The sequence below is a fragment of the Molothrus aeneus genome, chromosome 9 (genome assembly GCF_037042795.1).
Source record: "Molothrus aeneus isolate 106 chromosome 9, BPBGC_Maene_1.0, whole genome shotgun sequence".
Classification (NCBI taxonomy): Eukaryota; Metazoa; Chordata; class Aves; order Passeriformes; family Icteridae; genus Molothrus; species Molothrus aeneus.
This window is the reverse complement of record NC_089654.1, coordinates 10,413,904-10,431,351: the sequence shown is the minus strand read 5'-3', so window position 1 is coordinate 10,431,351 and position 17,448 is coordinate 10,413,904. Positions and strand designations below refer to the sequence as shown.

The window sequence follows — 17,448 nt, the reverse complement described above, 5'->3', positions numbered from 1 at the left end:
CATGAACGGAAGTTTCACAAAATGCTGTCCACCGCCTTGTTCTCCCTGCTGTGTTGCAGGGGAGGCAGGTGGGTACCAAGGATGACAGAGTATCCCACAGATGCTGGGAGAGGCAGGAAAGACAGGAAAGGAAAACAGGAAAGAGTGAGAGCAGGTGGAAATATGGCCAGCAAGCTGCCAGGACCACACACCTCCAGCACCTTGCAGGGTGAGGCACAGCCTCATCCACCCCCGCCAAGCTCCAGGAGGAGAGCTGGCACTGACAGCCCCAGGCCCCATTAGGGCGGGTGGCCTGTCACCTGCCATTGCGCTTGGTGAGCACAGCCCTCGCCGCCCTCTCCTGCGGCATCGGCGTGGGGAGCAGTCCAGCACAGCGAGACAGAGCTGCAGAGAGAGGGATGGCTGCACCGGGCACCCTGGCAGGCGCTGCCCCGGCTCCCCGCGGCGGTGGCAGCTCGAGGTAGTTAATTAGAATTGTGTCACTAAGTAAATGCGCTCTGACTGGACTCTGACAGACGCTCACCTATGACATTGGGGGCCAGGAGACAATCCACATCAAACTACTGCAGTGTGACCCTTTTAACACAAAGAGTAAACTCACTGCGCATCAAGTTGAAGCTCATTAAAACTGTCTACTCTGCGAGCATCCCATTAACCTCACTGTTAAAAACACGCAATTCCTCTTCTTCTTTCCGAGGCCTAATTAATGCTCTGGATCAGGAACAATATCACACCCTAACCTTCCGAGATTTCCAATCAGTAAATGAAAAGAGAGAGATGGAGCCAGGGAGGCACAGTGCCTTGCTGGGTCGCTCACTGCATGGGCTGCTGACCTGCCCAGGCAGGTGGGGCTGCTCTGTTTGGCACGGGCAAAGATCCCCCACAGAGGGAGCATGGCACCGCCCCGGCAAGGGAACTGTGGAACAGGGAAGATGGTGAAGCCATCTGTGCAGAGGCTCAGGGCTCACAGGGTTATGACAGCTGGTGTAAAACAGTGAGGGCACCATGTCAAGATGGGTGCTATTATGGGACCAGGTCTCCTGGTCACCTGGGATGGTACTAGGAGGGTTCACTAGCAAGAGGCACAGCAGCCTAGTTACTGTCTTTCCCCTAAAAAGAAAAATAAAAACCAAACAAACCCCAAACCAGACATTTACATCTAAATCTAAAATCACAATAATGTATGTGCTAAATCCTAAATTTAAAGATTCAATTACATTCAATTAGATTCAAAAAAGATCAGTAGCAAGGAGTAATGTCATGTTTTCAAGACAGTCAATGCACTCGAGAGGGAAACAGAGCTGACAAATGAGAATAAAACTTTCCCAGTAGGAGATGCTACTTTTGCAGTTTTGGAAATTTTTTGCTGGTTTTGGTGTATTTTCAGTTGAAGAACTGGCTAGTTCAGAGCTGAGAAACAACAAAGGATTGAAAATAAAAAAGGTTTGTCTCTTATCTTTCCATAATAAGCGAAGACAAACAAACCAACCAACTAAGGTGAGAGAGGATGAGATGCACTCATTCTAACACCTTGAAAGGCTGGTTTCCAGAAACACTCTTCCAGCCCACTGGTTTCATGTACCAGGGTTTTTTTTACCTAAAAAGTATTCTGAAATTTATGTTTCCTTCTGTAGTGAATATTTGCAAGGGAAAGAGGATTTTCCTAATAAAATCAATTCTAACTACCGCTGAGGTACTTTAGCATGGCATTACAGTTTTCATCTAAAAGAGCAATCATGAGTAATAATTTAATCACCAGCTCTTCAAGAACAAACAGTAATTCACCGTTTTTCTAATGTAAAAAATATTTAAAAACTAAGACCGAAGGCATATTATGTTACATAATCAATCAAAATAAATGTAGCAAAAATAGAGTATTGGATGAGTAAAAGAATAACCAGATTTAACAACTGGGCAGTAGTAACGAAAGCTGCACTTGGTTTGATAGGTGCTGTTCAGTAAAATTTGACCTTTTTTTCAGGGAAACACATTTAAAAAAAAACAAAACCAGAAGAAAATCAATTTCTGAATGTAGGTGATCTGCTGTCTGATTTAAATCACAACTAAAACCCGAGATTTTAATCCTTCTGATTTGTATGAGTGTCTGACTCCCAGCAGAGAGACCCCAACACAGGTACCCAGCTCCACTGGTGTGGAGCCTGTGAATGCTGGTCTTTGCCTGCCAAGACTCCCAGTAAAAGCTGCAGCTTGTTTTTGGCAAGCACTGCCTCAAACACATGTGTTAAGAATGGCAATGTCCCCATATATGTAAGACTGAGTAACTTGGCAAAACTCAACTTCATTTTGCTGAGGGCCAAGAAAACAGCAGACAAAGAGAAGTTCCTTTCCCCAAGATTCTACAGCCCACTCTGGAGCTGACACATAGCTAACCTGTGTTAGAGAAGAGATGGAAATTGCATTAAAATATCCTCTCTAGTCTCCAGGGACACATTCAGCCCAGAAGGAATCCTTAGAACTGAAACATCAACCTGGGAAAGGGCATGAAAGAATAGGCTTTATACCCCTTTTACTCCTTTCTGATCTCCCAAGGAATTCCTGCATCCTCACCCTCTGGAGCAGGACTTTTCCATCACCTTATCCTGAAATCTTTAAATTTCCCCCCTTCCTTTGCCTTTTCCCTCTCAAGAACACAATGGCACGACACCTGCACCCACCCCACCCCAAGGCAGCTGTATTTGAAGTGCATGCAGATACATTTTGGTGTATTTGGGAACACAAATCACTCTTCTAGCCCCTCAATAAGCTTTGCAGCTCACTTGCTCAGGAACAGAAACCAGACAAAAGCTAGAACATGAGCTCTGTGCAGCAGCTTGCTCTATGTGCAGCTGTGTGTTTCAGGGAATGGAGGGAGACTCCAGCATGAGCCCATCCTGCCTGCATCCACTGGATGCTAAAGGTGGTTCCCATCCAGAATGTGGCCTTGGCCCTGCAGGGTGTCAAGCACCCTGAACTCTGCAGCTATTGAACTCGATGAAGGAAAGAAGATGAAGCATAGAGCAGGACTGGTCCCAGAGCATGTCAAGTGCAGGGATTTGCAACAGATACCTGCTAAGACAGTGAAACAGAGAGTGATTTGGAAACAAAGCAATACAGAATCCATCAGGCAAGATGGCAAAATTCCTTGCAAATTGTTTGCAAAAACAAGTGGCTATCCACTGCAATTTTTCTGTCAGATTTGAAGGGAAACATCCGTGTTGTGCATTCCTGCGTAAGCGAATGAGCGTGCTGAGGCTCCCCAGACTGCCAGGAAAGGAGCTGCACAGACACTCTTACACTTCATTCTACCTGTGAAACTGCTGAGACTGGCTATCAAATCTCCTTGCTGCTCCCTTCTCAGTCCTCTTTGGTTTGCAGATTTTTGGCCATCAGTGACCCACAAGGGCCATGAAAATCAGAGGCTGATCCCCCCCTTAGATGACCCAGGAAGCCTCCTCTCAGCTCCCTAACATTCCCTAAACACTGCTGCACTCCAGGGCTGAGCAGAAAGAGAAGGGAGGCTCTAGATGGCATGGGACCATCCCCAGATCCACAGCCAGCTCCTTGCTTCACTGTGGACAGTGAGAGGCTGGCAGTCCTTTATTCAGCTGAGAAGTAGGGCTGTGTTGGGATCAAGGCTCCTTACAGGCAGAGAGAGAAAGGAAGGGCAGCCCTGAGCAGGGAAAGGAATGGATGGCACCTCCCAACCCTGATGCATGGGCAGTCAAAAGCATGAAGAAGAGAGAGGTAAGGGAAAGGCAGGTTCACTTGGATGGAGAGCTGCAAGAAGGGAGCTTGGGTGCTGGGCCTCACTGGCTCATGCTGTACTGGCAGAACTCCTCCACAGAGGGAGTTTGGCAAAACTCTCCTAAAGGACTGGAATGAGCAGGGACATGAACAGCAAATCCCAGAACTCTGTCAGGCACAGGATTCACACCTGTGCAAGACAACAGTACTGAGATAAAGGGGAGAAACCAACAGCAGACAGATGATACTACAGAGAATGGGGACACTTTGTTGGAGTAAGGGATGGCAGCAACAAGAGAACTCATCACACACATAAAATGAGGAATGATGAGGCAGAAACCAACTCTGCATCTACTTGAAAAACCCAGAAAAAGCCCAAGTCCCCGGAGCAGGACATGCACACACAACTCCTGCAATTCCTGCTCCCTCCTCATGAGCCTCCCAACATGGCACACAATCCAGGCAAATCTGCTCCCAGGCAGGGAAGCAAATTTTAATGCTACCTCTGTCAATAATGCAACCAGATCCATAGTTCAAAAGGACCCTGCTAATTAAAAGCTGGTGAGCTTTAAATAATTCATCTCCTTAACTTGGATTGATTGGAGAGTTTAATGGTTAGAGTCTTGAAACAATATTAAACAGCCTCTTTAAGGCCTAGGTAGCCAGTGACTTTTCCAAGTAAATCTTACCTCCTTGCAAACTTTAATGCTCAAAAGTCACTGTGGATGAAGGGCTGGGAGGCAGAGAAAATACCTGACCACTGGTCTCCAAGAGGTGATCTACTGCTCCACAGAGAAACAAGACAGACAAGAGTGATGCAGCCCTGAGTCATAGCCCTGTCTATAGCCCAGTAAATCTGAGCTCCTGCCTGTACCACAGCCTGCTGCTGTACCAGCTCTGCATCCCCAGTGTTAAGCAGCAGGCAGATATATGGCCTCAGTGTCCTGGGCCAGGTCTCCCTCATATCACTTTGGTGCAGAGGAGTTGGGGGATACATGGAACTCTGCCACTGTTTATCTTAGAGCACAGTTGATCACTTTATCTTGGAGCATGCTGCAGGACCACAAAGCTCATCAGATGTGTTAACAAACAGGATGATGATTCAGTTCTCCAGCTGGGATCATGCATCTTAACTCTGCAGTGTGTTTCCAGCCACTTCCCAAGCCAGGCAGCACAGCCTCCTTTCCAAGGACTGCAGCATCCAGAGCAACTGGAGGACTGGTCCAACAGGGAGAGCATGCCACCCAGCCTGGGGACTCTTGTGCTGTGCTCTAGGCACCTAGTGCTGACCACATCCAACCCTAACCCAAGCACTGCTAGAGCAGTCTAGGAGAGAAGCAGCTCCCCAGCCAGAGGGACAGGCAGGTATGTCTGGCACACCAGCATGTGCAAGGGACAGAGAAGTCATCCATGTGCCCATTCTGCCCTGACACATCTTCGTCCCTTCCACCAGCTGGGGACTCTTCAGCCCTTTGGCTTGTTCTCAGCACCCCAGACTAGACAATGTCTTAGAGCTGAGGCACATCCCACATACTCGGAGCAGCAGCTGTGGAGATGGAAATGGCATGGGGCAGCATCACTCACCTATCCCGCTGTGAGGCCTCCCTATGTGCTGTAGGTTCAGTCCTTTGTTCATGTCTAAGAGCCCGTTCTTTGGCCAACTCCCCATGGCAAAGCTGTACGCCTGGAAGAGAGAAGCAGAGGGTCAGACATAGCCCATGTGCAGGCATGATCTGTACTTGCCCAGGTCTGACTGCTCCTGGGGCTGGAGTGGGTCTGTGTTCAGGGGCTGGTGTGTGTCTGCTCATCGTGTTCAGTGTGGACCCACACATCACCCTCGCAGCTGCTCTTCAGGAATTGCCCACAGAAAGTGCTCTCACCCTGTCCTGTCCCACCTGATTCTCCTTAGAGGTGTTCAGAGCCTCTGGTGGTGTCCTGTACACCTGAAAACCCTTGTGATGGAGGGAGTTGCATCACTCAAGGCCACCTTTGCCATGTTTTGGCGGGCAAGCCAAGGGCTATAAGCTTGTCCCTTATGTCCCTTAGTTGCACCAAAAACATCCACCCACTCCTGCCTTAACAGGGTCGCCAACAGGGGTCAGGGGGTTTGGAAAGGGGTGTTTATTCCCGGGCTGGCCTGGCCAGCAGGCCCCTTCTCTTCTGGCAAGAACAGCCATCCCAGCTCCCTCTCCTTTCCACCCCCAAGCCCCAGTTGCCTCTGTTCCCTCCATCACTGGGACAAATCCTACTGGGAGCCAGCACTGCTCACCCCACTGCACAGAGCCTGCAGCCTGGCCAGAGAGAGCCTGCCTCATACCCACGGCATCCCCTGGCAGGGCTTCCAGGAGGAGCCAAGCAGCTGAGAGCCCAAGCAGCACAAAAACCCACTGGACAAGGCAAACATAAAAGCAGCCAGGCCTCCATGTCACACGCACGGCTGTAATTACAGGCTGACAGCCACGTATCTTCTTCATCTCGAGGAATTAAGCTTGGAACGCATTGTGAGCAGTAAGAAGGGTGCGTGGGCTTAGCGTCGCTCATGCTGGTGCTATCTTTGCTGCCGTGAGGGCCATTGTCCCCAGATGAGATCAGGTCAATCCAGCAGCCCCTATCTCCCTCCTGCAGCGGGGGATCATCGCTAACCGCAGCCACAGTGTGGCAGGCATTGCCGACACCCTCCGCAGGCTGCAAATGCCAGGGAGATGCTCTCTGCAGCAGGAATGGGGATGAACTGGGTGACCAGAGCTGAGAGAGGTGTCTCCCACCAGCCACCTGCCTGCTGCTGGGACCTCCTGCCAGCCCCTCTTCCCTGCTACCTGCTGCTCTGTCTATAGCAGGCAGGTCTGGCCCCTGAGCAGCCCCTTCTGCTGGCAGCCCCCCGGGAGCCACAGGGCTTGGGGGAGTTAATTTATTAGTGGCCCATGTAGCCATTCATGCTGCTTTGTTACTCCTGCCTTAGCAAAACAGAGGGCTCCACAGATAATTAATAGACAGCATTGCTAATCCTGTTGGGAGATGATTAGCAATTAAAACTCCTAATTAAGTCTATGCATAATTCACTGAAATTACACTTTGTGTACACAACGGGGAGATTTCCTCGCCTTTGACAAACACGCTGTGGTATGTTCCCTGCTACGATCAGGATGCAGGCCAGCCAGCCACGGGGTGGGGGGAGCCAGAGGTTGGGGTGCAGGATGGGACCCTGCCACCCAGCTTCCGGGTGGCAGAAGTGGTTCCACTGCTGTTCCCTCTCCTGGGCACCATCCAACAAAGCAAACCCAGGCAGAGCATAGGAAGGCTCCCATGCTCAGCTCCAGAGGATTGACAGCAGTGGGGGCCATCTCTGGGGAAGTGGTATCCCAGGACAGGGAAGGACCAGGGGTGTCCCTGTGCAGGGAACTACCACATATCAGGCTGCCTTCCCAGCCCAGACATCCCTTGGACTCTGGCCAGAAGCAACTGAGGTAGCACAGAGGGATGGTGGCAGGATCCCGGGAAAGCCTTGGGGACAGCTTTGGAAAGCTCCTGGCAGCTGGGTGGTACTGGCAGGCTCAGCCTGCCTCCCCTGGCTCTGCAGCAGCAGCAGCAGCAGGGAGCTGGCATCACGTACCCCAGCCCCCGGATCAGCACCGGGCCCATCTCTGCATCGCCTTCTGCTTTTCCTGATCAAGGTCATTCGGTACAGCCGCAATACCTGAGCAAACTACCTAAGCAGCTGGGGTGGAAGTTGGCCTGACCACTGAAGGTCAAGTGTGCACTTATGCATATTCAAAGCTGCCTGCAGGATCGATCGGGTTTTAATTGTTTTTCCTGGGGTTTTGGAAGGAAGTGCCAGGGGCATTGATCAGTCCCAGACAAGGCTGCTCACACTCTGGGGCTGGCAGGGACCATCACTGCTGCAGGCACAGGGAAGTGCAAGCAGCAATGATGAAGGGATGAAGGCAGGGGAGAGGTCAGCCACCGCTGGCCGAGAGGAGGAGCCACTGCTGGGTTGTGCTGGAAAATAAAGTTTTTTAATTAAAAGTGGCAATTCTGAGCCGCCTGCTGGCAGCAGCCACACAATCAAGAGCAAGGAGCTTTGCTGTTTAATATTTAAAGACAACGTTTAATCTTTAAACAGGAAAGTTCTTCTTCTGACTGTTAAAGCGAGGCAGAAAGTGTTGGTGGCTCCCCAACACCAGGGTACCCAGTCTGCAGGGGTGGCTGTGGCCACGGGCTCACTGGAGCTGCTGGGACGCTGGTGTCACCCACTTTCCTGCCAGCTCTGTGACCACACAGCCACCAGCAATGGCAAAGATCCCTGTCCCTTCAGTGCTTATTCCTGTGGCGAATTGTGAGAAAGTTTGAGATGCCCCTGGTTCGCTTGCAAGCCAAAGGATTTTTTAAAAAGCCATGAAACCCTTTCTGTGAGGAAATTGCACTACTTTGTACCTCCCTCTGGTTCAGTCTTAGTGTTGCAGAGACTGGGTTGCTCCCTTTTATGTCAGACACTGAAGCAGGGCCAAGACCCTGTGTTTTTTTATTTTTATCTGCATTTTAATTGATAAAAATGCAGGCATCTTTTGAAAAAGCTATTTTTAAACGGTTCTGACCAAAATCCCAATTTAGAGAGAAACACAGTGTTTCTGATCTGCTTAAAAACACTTGAACAATGTTTACAGAATAATTTTCAAGCAGCCTGAGTACAATTATTTTCATTCATACTGTCTCCTAGAAAGGTTTTCCTTTTTTCCTGATTTTGTTTGTAATCCTATGAAGGCTACATTTACCTCCCTGCCAGTGCTGCTCTGAAGTCAGATGATTATTAATTATATTTATTTACTTATGCAATCCCATAGGCATACACAGCAGTTCACAGAAAAATACCACCCTGGGTCCCTGATGGAGGGATCTCGAATCAAAGGTAAGCAGATATTCCTGTGATAAATGTGAGCTAATAGCAGCAGGAGATTAGGAACATACTGTGTTTCCATGCATAGAGCAAGCACCACGGATAATCCACACCTTGTTAAACAAGTGCTGGTGTGGGGAGGTAGGTCATTAGGTAACCTGCAGCCCACAAATCCTGCACAAAATCCAAAAACCAGAAGTGGGGATACAACATGGGGCATGGAAATGATGCACACACAGAATCACAGTATCTGAGGCTGGCTTTATAACAGAGCAAAAAAAAGGTCTGAAACCAACCTCCAGTTGTACCAGGTCACAAACCTTCCCAGTAGCTATGACACATCTGCCTCAGATGGCAAAGAGGCTGAAACAAGAGCTCTGTCTCCTATTTCTGACAGCACTGGGGTACAAAGATGGTCCCCTGTGCTGGGACAGAGGGCATGCCAGTGAGGCTGGGCAACCCCATGGTGGTGGCTGCTTGTGCAGTTTAGCACTGAGTTTGGCTCACCTGCCCTTGCTGCAATCCCAGTGCACATCAGCACCCATCCCCAGCAATGCAGGGGCCAGCAAGGCAACAGCACCAGCACAGGTGGCTCCTGATGTGCTGCTCTCTGGAGTTTGTTTAGGCTGCACACCATGGATTGTAAGCAGCACAGCTGCAGAGAAGATGTTCCAGGGGGTCAGAAAATTCCCAGAACTGGAACCTGTCAAGCTGATGTATTGATCTAAGTGGACTGAATAATGCTCCATCATTTATTTATGGGAAGTGCCCAGCACACTTCACAAAAACTGGTGTTCGGCAGTCAAATTAAGGCAAAATTAAACACCCCACAGCATATAAACAGGCACCTGTTCCAAAGTCAGAATAAGGGAGCCCCACAAATCTTCCCCACATGCAGAGGGAGGAACAGAGCTCATCCTCACAGAGCTGCTGGAGCTCTGCTAGGGCAAAGCGCTGATGTCTGCAGAGCCAGCCTTGTTCTTTCCACATGTGTCCAGGCTGTGACCTGCTGGCCAGCTCCTGGCCCCTCTGCCCTCCCCTACAGCTGCTGGCATTGCATCACCCTGAATGCTTTAGCTGAAGAGCAGGAGGGAAGAGGACCTTTGTGCTTTGCAATGACATGAGCATGTTCACAAACCATGGCTGCAAGAACTGCCAGGACTGGCACAGTGTCCTGCCCTGACCAGCTGGAAAACTCTGTCATTTTATGTTACATGTCCTACCGAGAGGTTTTAAATGCTATGTTTCATCTGCTAATTGTAATTTTAATATTAATACAGACACTTTCAGGCAGGGAGAAAATATCTCCTTTCGGAAAAAATCCTCCCAGAAGCAAAGGGGCTTAAGCAGTCTGAGAAGAAGCTGAAGGGTGGGTACTAAGGAATAAAAAAAGTGGTGGGTTTTGCTGAAAATCTCCATTAAGAATTTCAAAAAGACACATGAAATAGACATGGTTTTAAATACACAGAAAGAAGGTGTGAGATCTCCCAGCTGCCCTTAGCTTTGGCAAGCAGCAGGTACCAGCTGTGCTCCCCCAGGATCAGTCTGGGCACAGCTGCCTACTGATCGAAGGTGAACCCCCTGACATTTCTGCAATGGAGAAAATGTCTTTGGAACAGCAAAATCATCTTCCTCCTCCTGTCATGTCAACTGTGCACTGCATCTGCCCAAAATAAGCATTTCCCATCTAACTGCCCTTATTCTACTGCTGCCACAATGAGGTGTCAAGATTTTATATTACCGTGTATGGTGGGAAGAAAAAAGAGGTCATGTCTATGACTAAATGGGCTTTTAAACATGGTTTAAAATGTTTTTAGTGACTGTAAGGTTTTGGGGCTGGGACTGTCTTGCAGGACATCCCTGAACAGCACCCAGGACACTGGAGGTTCCAGAGTGTTCCCATTTTAATTGCATGCCAGTCCAGGAATGGGAGGTGGACATTTCTTACTGGGGTTTCTCGCCATGCAAATTTACCAGCATGATATGAGGCAAATGGAACACCACTGAGGAGCTGACCCCACCACCAAATCATTTAGTTGGAGGTTCCTGAACAGGGCTGAATGCAATTAAAGAAGAGTCAGGTAATGAATGAGCAGCTTGCCAAGCCAAGCTGACAACAGCAGAACTCCTCTGTCGCAGGGAAGGCACAGAGGAAAGCTTGCCTGGCAGGATGGAGGCACGGAGCCTGGGATGGCTCTGGCAGCGCTGGAGCCCGCTACCCTCGCTGGCTGTCAGCAGGCAGGAGCTAAGCCCAGGTGTAAGGTGTTCCTTTTAAGCAGTTTAGTCAGAGGTGTTGCCACATTCACAGCTTTTCAAGTATTTTTAAATCACTTACAAAAGCAGGATTAAATGATCAAGAATTCCATTTAATAGGACAAATAAAGAAATAACAATCTACTCCATCAGCCCTGTGAAAGGCAGGTTTGATTTAAGAAGAAAATAAATAAAAAAATAAGTATAAAAGAGGGAGACAAAAAAGGAAAGGGAGGTGGAAAAAAAGGATAATGTGTGTTTACTCAAGCAAAGAAAAAAATATTTAAGTGATGTAGGGGAGAAGATTGCGGTAACTAGTGAAGAATAACATCGTCTGCTTTGCTGTCAAATCACACAAGAATTTCAGTAATAGATTCTCATTCTGACACTCAATTCAATTCGAAGGTGATCCTGCTTTATCCCAACACATCAAATATTAAACACTCGTATTAGCCAGGGTGCCGTCGCCTTTCCCGGCTTAGACGCGGCAGGAAGCTTTTCCCCCTACTTTCTCTCACTCGCTATAATATTCTCAATGTTATCTAAACATGCCTTCATACACTGGGGTTCCTTATCAATCCCATTTGGGGAGGGAGGGGGGTGTACTTAAAATGGTATTAGTTTGGGGGGCTTTTATTATTATTATTTCCAAAGCTTTTCAATTTTGTGTGGAAAAAGCTTAGAAAAAAGAGGTGGAGGGAGGGGAGGCGACGAGAGACGGAGAGGGAGCGCGGGAGCGAGAGAAAGTATAAAAAAGGGAAAAGCAGCCAGCAGCTCTTGTTTGACTGATGCCTTTCAACAAGGGCAGTCTAGCTTGTCAAAGCCCAGGCTCGAGATGAATTGGCATATCTATTCAGCCTGCCTCTGGATGTCATGCAATACAGTTTCATATTCCCAGATAAGGCACGATAAGCAATTGCTGCCCTGACACCAACTCCATCCATCCCTGCCTTTCTGTCCACGTATATTAGAGATCTCTGCTGCACCACTAACAAGAGGCATTTAATTTTTACAAACACAGTGGTGAGAGGGGCCTCCAGACTGACCAGGTACAGCATCAACACCACTCGTGTTTAATTAGTTCCTCTCAGTGCACTGAGAACACTCATGAGTGGTACAGGGTGCACAAAAACAACTTTTGCCAAATGTAGGACCTGTGAACCTAAGCCTTGAATTAAACATCTGTGCCAATCATTACTGGGCGGGGGTGACAAAAGCATTTTGTCCTTCGCCAAACATATCTGCAGTGCCTCTGCAGGACATGGTTTGGCTGGGGTTTGAACATGGGAGGATGCTGGGGAAGAAGTGAGCAGTGCCCTTTCCCAGGGAACATCACTCTCCAGAGGCACAAACCCTCCGAGAGGTGTGGGGGGAAGGAGAGCAGCTGACACACTGAAAAAGAAGGACACCATGCATGAGGTCTGGCCCCACTTGAGTCAAAGTCAGGGAAAATTGGAAATTCCTGTCAGTGAGATAATGAGATCTGGACAAAACCCTCTAAGGTGTTGAGCCTTTGCTTGGTACTCTGTCCTCTTCACACAAGGGCTTTCCACAGATCAGTGCCACACAGCCAGCTTCCCTTGTGTCCTGGATGCAGGGAGCCTTTGGCAAGCCCAGCTGGTGTCCACTTCAGTCCATTTACAAAGCTGCTTGTTAGAACAGAAACAACTTTATGCCTCACATCAAGGAGTAAATTAAACAAATAAAATCATGAATGGTCTGTTTTTTGAAAGGTGGGTGCTGGGCACACAGCAGCTCCCTGGCTCTGCCTACCTTTGGGAAATGCTTTACAGAGGGTAAGGTACCCCCAGACTGTGGAAGGAGGACAGGTCCATTTTAAGGGAAGGCACCAAGACGTCAGAGAAGATGCAGAGGATGCAGCATAATTGTGTGTGCTTTCTCCTTACTAAAATAAGCAGCCCATGCCATCAGAGCTCTGTACATAGGAGCTCTGCAAAAGGGAAACTGAGGCACACTGTGATCTCTTGCCTTGCCCATTCCCATTCAGACACATCTGAGCAGCCTCATCCTGCTTGTGTCCTGGCAATATCTCAACTCAGCCACAGCTGTACAAATTCACTGCTAAAACTCATCTGAACTTCAGGAGGGGCAGAAGGGACCCTGCAGCCACCGAGAGCCCCTCTCCAGGGTGTGTTTGGATGCTGTGGTCCCATCAGGCAGCAGGAAGGTATCCCTGCTGTTGTGCCCTGGCTTAGGCTGCAATAGAAACATGCTGGTGTGCCTGACTCCAGGGTGTCAAAGTGCCAAGCAGTTTAGGCTTCACATTTCCCTGTGTTTGAACAAGAGCAGTCTTTGCCTTGCTCCCAGGCTACGGATTATCCTGGATAAAATGTTCTCTAACACTGTGTGCTCTGCAGCTGGCGACACACTGGGTTAATGCCGTGGAGATCTGGGTCAGAGCCCTGGGTTTGGTCACAAGCAAAACAAAACTACAGGTCTTGGTTCCTGGAGGGCTGGGAAATAGAGCTGGGGTATGCCCAAGCCAGTGCTGGCCCAGGAGAGGGGACAAGCAGAGCCACAAACCACCAAGAAAGCAGCCCAAGGATGGGGACTGCTAGCATGACCAGAGGGTCTGGGAGACACGTGCCCAGTGCCTTTCCCAGGCACTGAAGTGGCAGGGCTGACTTCTCATGGTGTCCCTGTGTTCCTGGTGGCACTGCAGGATGACAGACCCAAGCTGGGCTATTCTGATGTGTGCAATTGGCTCCCAGCACTAAGATACACAAGCAGCTCCTGATTAGTGCCTGAAAGGCAGAGACACATGACATGGCAGACAGCTTCCAGGGAGTACCTACACGTGGCTGATTTACCCTTCCAGCCCTGGAAGGACAGGCTCACGTCCTGCAGTGCTATCCCCTGACCACCCCAGCCCCTGTGGGGCCAATTCAAGCAGGAAAGCAGCACTAAGCCTTTCCCTACCGCAGCTTTGTGGCCAGCAGAGCGGGAAGCTGGCTATGATACCAAGGAAAACCCACAAGCACACTTCATGGATGATTCACCACAGGCACAGAAGCCTCTCCATACAGATAGGAATGGATTGGTCCAATTCTGCCTGCTCCTGGGGAAACTGGGGGTTCACAGGGAGGGAGAAGATGCCTCTAACTGTGCTGGAAAACAGGAAAATGTTGACAGTGCCCCATAATCATAACACAGACCCAGCATCAGCCCCTGTATACATGAAGACAGAAATGAGCATGATGGCCCCAGCAGATGCACCTCACTGCAGAACTGAGACGTCACGGCAGCTGCAAGGTGGATACATCTCACCCACCTTGGATTAACTGGAGATGAACAACCACCAAAGAGAGCTGCAGTTTTGCCATATTACAACAGGGTGGGTAGCAGTATCCATGCATTACTCTTCTCTTTCCAGGGTCAGACTGTGGCTGTGATGCTCAGACCTCCCCTTTAACCCCAAGCCTTTCCCAAGCAAACCTGGCACAGAGCTTGCTGTGAAAACCTTCAAGCCATCCAAGAGGGGGTATTTTCCCCCCTCAATTTCTATCTTTACAGACACACACGCTCGCCTCTCCCTCGCTCGCTGTTTAATTTCCGTGTGAGAGGGAAGCAGGTGCCCGTGCTCCCGTGAGCTCTCCCTTCTCTAGGTTTTTTTTCCCTTTTTGGATCCTGCCCCATTAGTTTAGTGCCCAGCCATCTGCAACGTCTCCTGTAATGCTGTCCCCCTTGTGTACCAGGGAGCTTTTCCATTAGCGCCTTTAATATTCTGACACCTTAGCACAGGCTGCTATTACATTCAAACACTGATCGCCCTGTGAAATTACATCGCAGGGCTTGCTAAAATGGAATTGTGTATAATCAGGCTCCTCCATGCACTGTCAGTCCCATCACAAATACAACGTAAAGCAGGCTTATGGATGGGCTTAGCAGCTGCTACAAGTGTATTTTTTTTAATAGATGAAGTATCCCTTATTTAAAGCATTTCCTTAAGAAAAAAAAACCAAAAAACAAACCAACAGTGAAAGACAAATCAACAGCTGCTGCATTATGTTAACCATACCACTGGTCTCTTAAAACATGTTATTTAATAAGGTAGCTATCTGTTTATCTATAACTATATCAAACAGAGAAGGAGGGTGAGATAAAGATAGTTAAACAGACAGCCAAGGAGATATCTGCCACTGGGAAATAATAGCTAAATAAAAACTACCATTATTTACTCCAGAGCGGGGAGGAGGGAGAACCAGCAATTTCCTCCCAGTGTTCCCAGCTTCTGGTTCATGGGGCAGCCTGTGCCAGCCTGCATGTACCCCAGCTCACCTTGCACCAGCCTGCTCCTCTCCCCACTACTGCAAAGATAAATCTGTGGGGAAAAAACCCAACTCAGGACCCGCATACTGAGGGTGGAATGCAGGAAAGGTGAGAGAGTGCAGGAGAGCTGTTCTGCTGCCAGGAGCTGGCCTGGTGGGGCAGCCCCCCACTTCCAGACAGACTGGGACCAGCTCAAATTAAGGCAAAATTGGCCACAGGAGAGGGTCTGGGTGCATTTCTGCAGGAGAGACTAGCTTTTGTGTGGCCAGCACACAAGGGACCAACTGCCCAGCTTTTTTTTTTTTTTTTTTTAATTCTAGCTTAGGAAGTGATGGATTAGGACAAAGGTATTTCAGGGGGATGCAGGAACCAGCAGGGACACAGATGATGTGTCAGAGAAATGAGCTCTTGAGCTCCCCAGCTCAGAGTTCAAAACGCTGCCTCTTACCATGCCCTAAAGGTTATTCTGTCTGTCTGCTGTGAAATGCGACGGCACATCACCTGAAGGGAGATTTCCAGAGGCGCTGTGACCCTTCTGCTATCTCCTCCGAGAAGCCTCCGCAGGAATGATGAGATTGTAGCTCATTTCCACACACCTTGAAAGAGACGGGCTGGATCAAAGGTGCTGAAAGCAGAAGCAACACATCCTTGGCAGGGAGTGTGCTCTCGCTGTAACGGGCTGGGAAACTGCGTCCACCCCACTGAAAGACCAAAGACATTACCTTTGATCCTAAGCCAGGATGGAAAAGCCAAAATATTGGCTCGTTTCACTGTGTGGGAACAGTTCTGCTTGGGAACCACAAAGTAAAAGCAAGTGACAGAACTGTTGCCCTTTGGAAAGGAACAATCTATTCCTGTGCAAAACACTGCTTTGACTTTTTGACTCCAGTTTTCCCAGTGCAAAACAAAGCCATTTGTCCAGAGCAGACACACTGCTCCTTTGCACCACACACAGCATGTTTCAGCATATGGTGGTCTGGACATTTTTGGCAAGGATGCCTCTGGTGATGGTTCAGCTGCTGTGCACAAACATGCCAGATGGGGATGATGGGACCATAGAGGGCAGAGACCCACGGACAGGTAACCAAGAGAAGAGCACAGGGGAGATGATGTACAACTGCACATCCATTCACAGTGCAGGTGCCAGACAAGGCAGTTCAACTGTCTGGTTTCCACTATCATTGCCAAGGTTAGGTGCTTGCAAGGGGGCAGCAAGCGAGGGATGCTGGGTGACCAGCATGTTCCCATCTCAGTTCCAGGCCCTGGAGGATGGGAAAGAAATCAGAGTGATCCTTCAGGACCTTCTCACCACTTCTATCCTGCATGTCTTATCACACATCTCTCCCTCAGCTCACATCCTTCAATCCCTTCCATTATATTCACCAGGTCAGGTCTTCTTGGGACAGATACATGACCTTCTCTAAAACACCTCTGGCACAATGCAGAGAAACTGGTCCATAACAAACCAGAGGGGCATGGAGATACCTGCCCTGCTCCTTCTTACCTCCTCCTCCCAGACAGCAAACATGCAGGAGCAAAACCCAAGCTTTCATTGCAGAGAAACAATCTAACAGCTGTTCGAGTCTCTGAGTGCTGCTGCTGTGCAAGAATTGAAAAAACCAGTTTCTCTGCACTCCCACAAGATGCAAACTGCTCAAAGGAGAGGCAGCTGGAAGAATGAGAGAAAAGCAAGAAATACAATGCATGAGACATCAGGGAAAAGATCAATAAAGATTACTAGGGCAGCAGCCCATCCCCTGCCCACGTTGGAGGCTCTCATGGCTGCAGAAAAGGAACACCAAGAAAAGCTAACAAGGTGCTGCTGTGCCAGTGCCTAGGGATGATACCTGTCTAATCAAAGGTAGAGTTTACACTGGATCATCTAAGCATCAGCTCTTCCTCATGATTATTGACTCAGGTCAGGGTTAAGACTGAGGAGGTTAAAGCAGAGGTGCCTCTAAGAGCTGTGATGGATGCAAACACCAGGCAAGCAGCCCAGCTAGCAGAGCCTGCTGGGGCACCGATGGCAAAATTGAGGTGTCCCAATTTCAATGGAAGAACAAACAGAAGGAGATGGTCTGAGGGGCTGGGCAACACATCATGAGAGAATCAATTTGGAGAGAGGTTATGAAAACAAAGAATAAAGGGACTTGCAAGGAGAACATGCCAAGGTCCTGAGAAGAGGTTATTAAAGGAGGCATGGGGGGATGAATCACAGAAGCTACAGCTGGGCAGGACGGGCTAACTGGACTGGAAAAGGGGCACCAGCA

General features: G+C 49.1%; 1 protein-coding gene across 3 annotated transcripts in view; it reads right to left on the bottom strand.

Moving 5' to 3' along the window:
- The window catches only part of ERI3 (ERI1 exoribonuclease family member 3), a 129,339-nt gene that overhangs the window by 30,687 nt on the left and 81,204 nt on the right, over positions 1–17,448 (bottom strand). For all 3 annotated transcript variants that reach the window (XM_066555548.1, XM_066555550.1, XM_066555549.1), the window contains one exon: positions 5,329–5,428. In XM_066555548.1, the coding sequence (XP_066411645.1) occupies positions 5,329–5,428 (100 nt within the window). The remainder of the gene's footprint in view (positions 1–5,328; positions 5,429–17,448) is intronic.